Genomic DNA, 11,443 nt, shown 5'->3' on the forward strand with positions numbered 1-11,443 from the left:
CTCTGTGTGAAATTTTAACCAAGGTTTTAGCAGTTTCTTATTATAAATTTATATTTGTTTAAAATGTGTCACAGATACATAAATTTAAAAATTTTTTTACACCTGTTTATACAAGTACATTTTATGACACAAGAACTTTGTTATAATTGAATGCTCAAACTTACTTAATGAAACTTAAAGTTGCTGTAAGCTTACATGTGCCCCAGTAATTTTCATTTGAAACATCTCAAATTAACTGTTCATTTTTGTGAGAAGATGTGATTAGATATAGTTAACCCACGAACACAATTACATAAAATCATCTACCAAGAAATGCCACATTTAAAATTCTCTAAACATAAAATTCCTAAAATGAAAATCACTTTGTTATCCTAGTTGTACATGAAATTTGATGAGAGCCAGTCCTTGCATCCATGTAGAAATGACATTTCATGGCTTTTCAATGAATATTTTTAGAGACTCAAGGATCATTTCAGATGTATTACTCAAGAAACTGCAGTCAGACTTGCATATTTGTTTTACACCCCACTAATGAACAAGTTGGCTTAGGCCTAATGTTAGCAAATCAGGTCCTTAGGGCTAAACGTTACTTACTCCCACATCTATCTGTGCAAACTTAATTAAGTGACAAAAATTGTACTGATTTAACAATTCTCATTGTGTTATAATGTATATCCAGACCTAGAAGTCAGCATTAATTAACAAATTAGGCCTAGGTACTAACATTTGACATATTAGTAACATGTATTCAGGCCTAATCTAACTGTCAAATTCTAATGTTAATGTTAGTGACTGATTCGTAGGAATAATTTCAGATCTATACTACTCATAGGCACCTAAAACTTAGAAGTCATATACAGTATTTTATACTATGCCCAAATATAACCTGTTAATACAAACATTAGTATTTTTATTATGTTCAAACTTGCAACATTTGACAAAGTATTTGAAAAAATAAAGTAGACACTAAGCTGGTTAAACCTCAGTATCAACAGATCCATTAAAACATGGTGATAATGTTATAATTTTATTTGTCGTAGATATTAGTATTATAGCTATTGCATTTTTAAATACCACATTCTTAATCTAATTCCTCAGGGATAATGGAAACATAGAAGAATGAGTAACAACAATAATATATTCCAACCACAGTATATTTATCATATCCTTAGGTTAAAAATGTAGTGTTTAAAAACATAATAGGCCCAATATTAATGTCTTATGACAAATATACAATGATAATCATTCTTTGGCAGCTTGAAAAAGGCATAGAAATCATAACTGTGGAGACCATGTTCTTAAGCCTGCACACATTAAAACAGCCTGTTTGATTACTAAATTATGTGTTCTTTAAACTTCACTGATATTATAGGGTTAACTCATTGTCTAAATTTTAAAACCTTTCTAATTTCCAGCCGAAGAATGCGGGAACTGTGGACGGTTGATGCTATCAGGTTGTACGAACAATCGATGTAATGAACATCTTCATGTTTATCAGAAACTTGTACAGTTACCTACCATGGAAATCTATCATGCACCATTATTCTTTTTCCAACGTAATGGATAAAAAACACTGTTTTACATACTGGTATTAACATCTCAAAGCCAGATAACTATTTCAATATAATGGTTTGTTTTGAATTTCTCATAAAGCTACACGAGAGCTATCTGCACCAGCTGTCCCTAATTTAAATTCTAACATTAATGTTAGTAACTGATTTGTGGGAATAATTTCAGATCCTGACTACTCATAGGCACCTAAATCCTAGGCTACTCTTTTATCAATGAAAAATGGGATTGACCATCACATTATAATATCCCCACAACAGAAGGGGGACGAATGTTCAGTGTGATGGGAGTTGAACCCATGACCCTCAGATTACTAGTTGAACACCATAACCACCTAAGCCAAGCCAGTGGGCCCAATATACTGGTATTAACAGTTCAAAGCTAAACAACTGTTTTATATATTGGTATTAACAGTTCAAAGCTAGACACCTGTTTTATATATTGGTATTAACAGTTCAAAGCTAGACAACTGTTTTATATATTAGTATTAACAGTTCAAAGCCAGACAACTGTTTTATATATTGGTATTAACAGTTTAAAGCAAGAGGACTGTTTTATATACTGGTATTAACAGTACAAAGCTATATGACTGTTTTATATATTGGTATTAACAGTTCAAAGCTAGACAACTGTTTTATATAATGGTATTAACAGTTCAAAGCTAGACAACTGTTTTATATATTGTTATTAACATTTCAAAGCTAGACAACTGTTTTATATATTGGTATTAACAGTTCAAAGCCAGACAACTGTTTTATATATTGGTATTAACAGTTCAAAGCTAGACAACTGTTTTATATATTGGTATTAACAGTTCAAAGCTAGACAACTGTTTTATATGTTGGTATTAACAATTCAAAGCTAGACAACTGTTTTATATGTTGGTATCAACAATTCAAAGCTAGACAACTGTTTTATATAATGGTATTAACAGTTCAAAGCTAGACGACTGAGTATTAACAGTTTAAACAATATATTGGTATTAACAGTTCAAAGCTAGACGACGACTCAAAGCTAAACGACTGTTTTATATACTGGTATTAACAGTTCAAAGCTAAACGACTGTTTTATATACTGGTATTAACAGTTCAAAGCCAGACAACTGTTTTATATATTGGTATTAACATTTCAAAGCTAAACGACTGTTTTATATACTGGTATTAACATTTCAAAGCTAGACAACTGTTTTATATAATGGTATTAACAGTTCAAAGCTAGACAACTGTTTTACATAATGGTATTAACAGTTCAAAGCTAGACAACTGTTTTATATAATGTTATTAACAGTTCAAAGCTAGACAACTGTTTTATATAATGTTATTAACAGTTCAAAGCTAGACAACTGTTTTATATATTGGTATTAATATTTCAAAGCTAGACAACTGTTTTATATGTTGGTATTAACAGTTCAAAGCTAGACAACTGTTTTATATAATGGTATTAACAGTTCAAAGCTAGACAACTGTTTTATATATTGGTATTAACAGTTCAAAGCTAAACGACTGTTTTATATACTGGTATTAACAGTTCAAAGCTAAACGACTGTTTTATATACTGGTATTAACAGTTCAAAGCTAAACGACTGTTTTATATATTGGTATTAACAGTTCAAAGCCAGACAACTGTTTTATATATTGGTATTAACATTTCAAAGCTAAACGACTGTTTTATATACTGGTATTAACATTTCAAAGCTAGACAACTGTTTTATATAATGGTATTAACAGTTCAAAGCTAGACAACTGTTTTACATAATGGTATTAACAGTTCAAAGCTAGACAACTGTTTTATATAATGTTATTAACAGTTCAAAGCTAGACAACTGTTTTATATATTGGTATTAACATTTCAAAGCTAGACAACTGTTTTATATGTTGGTATTAACAGTTCAAAGCTAGACAACTGTTTTATATAATGGTATTAACAGTTCAAAGCTGGACAACTGTTTTATATATTGGTATTAACAGTTCAAAACCAAATAATTCTATTTTTATGTTATGGTTACTAAAGCTGGCAAAGGAATGAATCCAAACAAACATAAGTATCTACCTATTTGTTAAAACACGTTTCTTAGGTTTAGCATAAGGAATCTGAAATCACATAAAATATCATTTCATATCTGTCTTTTGTCTATCACAATGTACAGACATTGTTTACTGGGCTGTCCATCTGAAGAGCTAACTTTCAGTTTTTGAACTTTTTATAAGAAATAAGACAAAATTCAAAATATTCATCAACAACTTTATTGAAGCTGCTTCATCACATTCTTAACACTTGTTTTAAAGCTTGATATACATCTCTTCTCAGTTTTTAAACCCAAAAAGAACCTTGTAAGTACAATGAATACGTTTTCCACAAATTTTTGTTATTAACACTAGAATTCCATCATTATCATCCACAGTGAAGAAATGAATAATGTAAACTTACTTCCAGTTACAGTTATTTTGGTGTTAAACATTTTTTTATACAAACTGATCAGTTCTTTTAATAACAATTTAAAACACTTCTGATTCACACATACAGCACCATTAATTCAATAAGAACTACATGTGTTCATGTTTTCTAAAGTGTTGATAATGAACATAAAACTAAATGAACGCTACATAAGCTGTTATCTGTACCAGCTTTAGTATTCACGACAGTACAAATAAACACACGTTTTAACACTTTATAACCCTAAACTCTCAAGATATCTACCTGGTTTAAGATACCTTCAAATGAAATTTTTCTTTAGCTGAAATAAGCAGGAAATTTCATGTTAAATGCTTTAAAAAGAACACTAGTTTGGTAATTATCACGTGTTAAAAACATAAGATAAACAGCTTCAGTTTATTTCTAGCCTATATTACATGCAGAGTGGACTTTTTGTTTCTTTTCTTTTTGATGTCAGTTATTAGAAGGTTGAACTCGAATCTGTAAAGAAAACAGACTCACTATAAAAAATAGCTTCTTTTGGTGTGGTGAAAGAAATATTTACATAATTAGGCACAAGTAGTTTCATATTTTACAAATAGATAAGATATAAGAAAAAATAGTTCAGACAGTAGTTATGGATTGCCTATCATACATTTTATTTTTGTGAGAAACACAAGTACTGAAAACACTTTGGATTTAAATGTTGGTTTAAACTCACTGCAGTGAAGACCCAAACAGTTGTTTATTTTGCTGGTGTTTAAGGCTATTACTAATAGAGTTAACTAACACTGTAACATGTTAAATAAGACAAAGTTTAGAAGAAAAGTTAGATATTTTATGGCTAAAAAGAAAGCACAAGATTAATTGTCAAACATTCACTAACATTATTTTTTCTTGATTACATTAGAAAACGTAAAGCACACAAATTACAGTCCAGTTGGTTCAAAAACTGGACAGATAAATTTCTTTTAGCTTTGTTGTATTTATTACACATAATTTATTTGTATATTAAAACTTGATTATATTAAAATAAACTGTTGATTTTTCAAAACTTATTTAAAAATAATAATTCATCTTTACCACAGCGCCATCTAATACGTGGTCGTTCTGCTTAGTGGCATTAATATAGCCTTCTCTTTTGGCAAAGTTAACAAACCCATAACCACGGGACATTCCTGTTTCTTTGTTCTGAGAAAGATTTCAAAGAAAAAAGGAAAAACTTTGTTACTGTTCAAAAATTACACAAGCTTTCAGGATGCTGAATTTTAATATCTTTCACACAGTAATTATTATGGTCATATAGTAAACAACAAAGTTTATCTAGTGAAAATCAAAGTTCACTAAGACAACAAACACATCTATCAGTTGATTTAAACTATAATATATCAGCAGGTAGAGTACAAAAAGTATTGTTCGAGGTAACTGTCAGTTTTAGAACACTTTAAAAAAGTTTTAATTTATTTAAGTTCAGACAATAATAAAGAAAACTAGTTTCACTATAATGTGAAAGCAGGAGCATATACCACAAAATACTAAGAAAGTAGCGCCATCTAATGAATAACACCATAAACAAAAATCCACATATAATTTCACACTTTGGGTAGTCAGTATTCATAAAGTTAGAAAAATACAGTATGTGCAAGAAACAAGTTTTGTTTTTTAATCACAGAACATAATTTTAATTAACACTTGCAACAAGAACAGGTTTTCACTGGCAAAACGAACAAAACCAGAATTCCCATTTAAAATGTTACTCTATTATAAGATAGTTATAAAAATAGTTTTGTTTGTTTGTTTTGAAATTCGCACAAAGCTACTCGAGGGATATCTGTGCTAGTCGTCCCTAATTTAGTAGTGTAAGACTAGAGGGAAGGCAGCTAGTCATCACCACCCACCGCCAACTTTGGGCTACTCTTTTACCAACAAAAAGTGGGATTGACTGTCACATTATAACGCCCCCACGGCGACTCGGATGCGAACCCGCGACCCTCATATAAAAGTAGTATTCTTAAGTTAACTAAAAGAAAGTTATAATGATGAAATCTGAGATTCCAATGGAAAACGTGTTAATAATGTAGAGACTTTATTCTCCATGTCCACTTTCATCACTATCTTTCTTGCTTCTATTTTTATCAAGTTCAGGAGACAGCCCTAAATAGTTGTTGTTTTTATTTAGTAATAAATTTTTCCAGTACTTATCAATTTTCACTTACAATCAAATTAAAGAAGTGAATTGTATTATCTTATTCAAGTCATTTATAAACCAGATTTTTAGGGTAAAAATTAATAACTATTATTCATATAACACATACACAAATAAATTATAAACTTATAATGTTATATTATCTCAGGCAGATGTCTGCTTCTGATGGCAAAGTTCATGTAATATGTTCATCCACATATTACTACTGTCCTCACTCTTCTATTCATCTTTTGATCTTTTTTCACAATTTAACTGAGTTTCAATGAGAAAACAGATTCTGTAATCTAACGAAGTAGCTCTCATTTATAGCTGTCCATTTGAAAGAAAAATGCCATCATAACAGCCACTCTCTTGATCAAGGATTTCACATATTGCTTTCCAAAGATGGGTACACACTATAGACAAGGTTTTAAAGTTCGTGAACCACCCTGAACAGACAGTATGTAGTGATATAATTCATAATACAAATAGAAGATAATTTCCTATTCCTAGATATGCTGTCATCAAAACACATTAATGAAAAACACAGATACTGCTAAACAGGTCCACAATAAGTAAAACCACCCTGACACTAAAGACAGATATTTTAGAATGTATAGTCTCCAGTGTAAAGATGATTTGTAATATAGAAGATGCTAAAACAAATGAAAAAAACACAACACTAACACTTTCTTTAACAGCAGATATCCTGAACAACTGATACAAAGGAAATAAAAACACAAATACCAAAAGTAAGAGTGAAAAACTTACACACACAAACAACCATATTCTGCTCATAGATTCATGTATGGTGTTGTAACAAAATGAAAACAAACTTTACTTACAAAAACAACAAGAGCTGAAGTAACATATCCAAACTGAGAAAAGTATTCTCTAAGTTCACCTGTGAGGAAATAAGATAAAGTATTATAGACAATGAATAACTATTTGTAACTTTGTCAAATCTGTCAGTTACTCAAGTCGACAATTGGACAATTAATTCAACTACTTGGTTGTCCGTAAGATCAACTGCATTGACAAAGTGTCTTATAAAGTATTTGATTAATTAAAATCAATGTTTCCACTTCTTGCAGTTTATTTTAACTGTTTAAGTAATCTGTCATTATGGTCTTTCATTATTATTTTTTATTAATTCAGAATTGTTCTGTTTGACTGCTTAGTCTTGTGATTCAAGAATATTATCAATTAATATAAATTATTTCTATTTAAGTCACACAAACCTCATGTGAAACAAATTGTTTAATTGAATATAATTGATTGATAAATCAAACAATAAACTGATCACAAATCATCTAGCTCCAAAAACCCAAAAAATATTTTTACAAGTATAACAGATAAAAAGTGTTTTTGAATGGCAAAGTTTTGAAATGTTCTCTGTATGAAGACGATATATGGACATTATTAAACATTTTGTGGAAATTAGAGTTAGTATATTAAAAAAAAATCTCAATAAGTCACTAGCACGTGTTTCTCATGTAATCAAACTTAAATATACTCAGCAAACAAGAAACTGTCAATCCACCTGTTTTTCTGGTATTATGATTTTTAACCCTACATGACTTTACAGCACCTAAAATGTATGTGATAACAAGGGCAGACTTGTTACTCCTTGCTTATTATTTATCTATTTACATCCTTAGGGTGCTTGGCATATACCAAAGCACAAGCTCTTCCCCATCAAACTGCAGAGTATCACCCCAGTATGTTAGTCAGAGGCTAGGTAGCATTGCACCATCCCTAATTCCAAACCAATGATCACAGGGAGGTAACTTGGTGATCACAGGGGGATAACTAGCTAGCAGCAATTAAGTTTATACTCTATTATTTCTGACTAATCTTTAGAAAACATTTGTGTAAGTTATATTAAAATATGTTCATGTATTGAATTTTCAGTTACAAGGGTTTATTTTTCACACACATCTAGCAACAAGCAAAAATTGGTGACATCTGATTATAATTTAATACGCCCCCCCTCATGAGACAGTGGGAGATGTTTGTTAAAAAACCAAAAAATACACCATCCAAATTAGTTTTTCTTAATTTGAACTGAAAAAATTTTGGACATGTTTATTGGTTTTAAAGAATGCATTTCCTACAATATTTTAGCATAAAGGCTGCAAAAAGTGATTTGAAGTGGTGGCTGAAATCCATTAGTGCTTCATGAGCTTAATGGCTAAGCATCAGAAACATGGAAGTCTCCAAATGGCAGAAAAAGGCACTTAGAACCATGTTGGTAGATATTATGCAGCAAGCCAAGTACAATAGCATGTCTGTTGCTACTTTCAAAGTGTTCCTGTCAAATTCTCCCACTACTGACTACTGTGGTGCTTCTACCTTCTCTACCAAATCACAGGTGAAATCATTTGTATCCAAGTTGAAAGATAAACATAAAAAGTGGTAGAAGAACCAAAAAAAATTCACAAATGATAAGTAATGATTTGATGATGCTGAGAATGTGGATTTATTGATATATATTGAATTTACACCCAGTGGATAGACCTTAGTCATAACTAGTATGGAGTCTTGAGGATACTGTATTTCACTTAAATATTTATCAATTAACAAATGAAAACATGTATTGAAGCTGTTTCGAAAGATACGTCCAAAACAACCCCATTGGGGAGTTTCTCAATTCAATTTACTTTTAATATTCAACAAATTGTAGAGTAAAGACACCCCTTGGCTTCTGAGGGTCACATGAGAAAAACATTTCAAAACATTAGATAACTTTTAACTTCTTATATTAAAATATTAGAATTAAATTATGTGCTGAACTTTTACCTTTTAGAACTAAGCTGAACCTCAACACACTATGTGTATTACTAACCTAATGTGAAATCAGTAATGATATGAAACTTTACATGAATTATTTCCATTTTAACACACAGTTATCAACTTTTGTTCCAATAATGTTTAAACTTTCAGTGCATAATTCCTGCACGGGTGATTGGACTATTCTACGTTGACACACATACTGTTGATGTAAATCTGGTGTGTAAGAGTTGACACTAATGTTACAGTTATTTAGGGAGTATTGGAAATTTTAACACTCACTCAGTGTAGTGTCACATTTACACTGATAGCACTACTGGTAACAGTATAGTCTTGTAATTTGTTTCTGTTTGATCTGTTATCATGTAACCAACAATGGTCAAAGGTAAACACGTTTTATTTGTCAATTATCAACAAAGATGTCTATAAAATTATAAAGCATGACCCAGCTGATGGTACGTATTATTTTGTACATGAAACATTAGTTTCTGTTTATTAATATACGACAGATATCTTGTAAAAATTAGCCCAACATTTTACTAGATAACTTGTGAAAGTTGTTGAATATAGTACTGATAAATGTAAATAAAAGAGTATAAACTATCTACATACGTCTGCTGACTGTCCAAGGAAGGTTCCCAACAAATATTCGTTGAATGGAGCGTGAAGCCATATCCTTTAATTAAAATCAATAATATTTGCACAGAATATAATTAAAATAGAACTACCTGGATAAAATAAATACTAATTGCAGTTTATACCACGAATTCCGGTTATATAATTAATGTCGAAAAACCTCGTAGCAACACGCGCCACCTAACAAATCTGTTTCGAAATATTATTTTTGATTAATTTCATAGATATATATTAAGTTTTCTTTCATTGTACATTCATTATATTTTCCAAATTAAAAATACTATCAAATACATCAGAGGTAAGGAAGGATCGCCATTTTTAACAAAGGAGTTTTAAAATCTTGGCGAAATGTTTTTAAAACGAATTGAATAAACATATTATAATTGATTATTTCGTATACCTAGAAGCAAAGTGAATATTATAACCGAGTCTTCCAACTTAAAACGATTCTTGGAGATATTAACATAGTTCTGAGTTTAAAAAAACAACAACAGCAAAACGGTCTGTTCATTAGCTTAAGGCTTCTAGCATCACAATGTAAATAAAAAGTGTAGATATTACAATCACCAATATTTATGGTATAAATATTTACAAATGTAGTAATATATTACTCTACAGTACCAAAAAAGCAATAATTTTTTACGGGAATTATTCAATATATTTTTAATTATGTAATAAAATTATATCTTATAGAATAACTATTGTTTTCATAAGTTTCTTTTCTTTATTTGTTTTTGAATTTCACGCAAAGCTACTCGAGGACTATCTGCCCTAGCCGTCCCTAATTTAGCAGCGTAAGACTAGAGGGAAGGCAGCTAGTCATCACTACCCACCGCCAACTCTTGGGCTACTCTTTTACTAATCCGAATAGTGGGATTAACCGTAACATTTTAACGTCCCCACGGGCGAGCATGTTTGGTGCGACCGGGATTTGAACCCGCGACCCTCAGGTTACGAGTCGAACGCCTTAACCCCTCTGGCCGTGATGGGCATTTTCATAAGCAATGGCATACAACAAGCTATTTGCACTCCGTCCACCGTGAGAAATCAAATCCTGAAGTTTTATAACCGTGTGTTTTTTTTAAATGCAAATAGATTATTAAATATACATATATATATTATTTCAAGTGCATACTTCCTTGCGAACATGCTTCTCACGTTATTACTTTCTTGAAAATATTTTAAACTTGATCACAATTCGCAAACAACAGATTTAGCTATTATTATTAACTACAGATACCTAACTAACGAATAGTTGTTGTCAGTACAGTTTTTGTACTTCTTCGTCTTTAAGGACATTGAAAGGTCTTTTAACCAAATCAGGTGTCGTCCTTAAATTGTGGGTTATTACCCACTTTTATAAAATGAATTACTTATGCAACGTGTGCATGTATTCCTAATCCAGTTTAATCAAAGTTATCAGTAAACGATATAAGAGGTAAAGTTTGGAGCAGTATAAACGTTTTCAATGCTTAGCAGCCATATTCGGTTTTATTAGAGATGGTTATAAGTTTAGTACTCAGGTGGTATTTCGTTTGTTGATAAGCGCAAAATTACATTGTTGGCTATTCCTACTGTGTCCATTGTGGTTTGTTTTGTTTTTGTTTTGAATTTTGCGCAAAGCTACAGGACTCTCTGCGCTAGCCATCCTTAATTTTAGGCTACTCTTTTACTAACGAACAGGGGAATTGATCGTAACATTATCACGCCCCCACGGCTGAAAGGGCGAGCTTGTTTGGTGTGACGGGGATTCGAAACCGCGACCCTCAGATTACGAGTCGAGTGCCTTAACCACCTACCCGTGCCAGGCCTGTCCATTGCGGATATCGCAAGCCAGTTTCTAGCCTG

The 11,443-nt window shown here is 31.2% G+C and overlaps 1 protein-coding gene across 1 annotated transcript; it reads right to left on the bottom strand.

Annotated features, from left to right (window-relative positions):
• Positions 1-3,796: 3,796 nt before the first annotated feature.
• Positions 3,797-9,781, bottom strand: LOC143254034 (SRA stem-loop-interacting RNA-binding protein, mitochondrial-like). The gene is made up of 4 exons (XM_076508766.1): positions 9,572-9,781; positions 7,012-7,070; positions 5,065-5,172; positions 3,797-4,482 (listed from the first exon to the last, which is right to left on the bottom strand). Exons 1-4 carry the CDS (start codon positions 9,630-9,632, stop codon positions 4,456-4,458), a joined length of 255 nt encoding a protein of 84 aa, XP_076364881.1. The 5' UTR covers positions 9,633-9,781; the 3' UTR covers positions 3,797-4,455.
• Positions 9,782-11,443: the final 1,662 nt, after the last annotated feature.

The sequence above is a fragment of the Tachypleus tridentatus genome, chromosome 6, assembly GCF_004210375.1.
Source record: "Tachypleus tridentatus isolate NWPU-2018 chromosome 6, ASM421037v1, whole genome shotgun sequence".
NCBI lineage: Eukaryota > Metazoa > Arthropoda > Merostomata > Xiphosura > Limulidae > Tachypleus > Tachypleus tridentatus.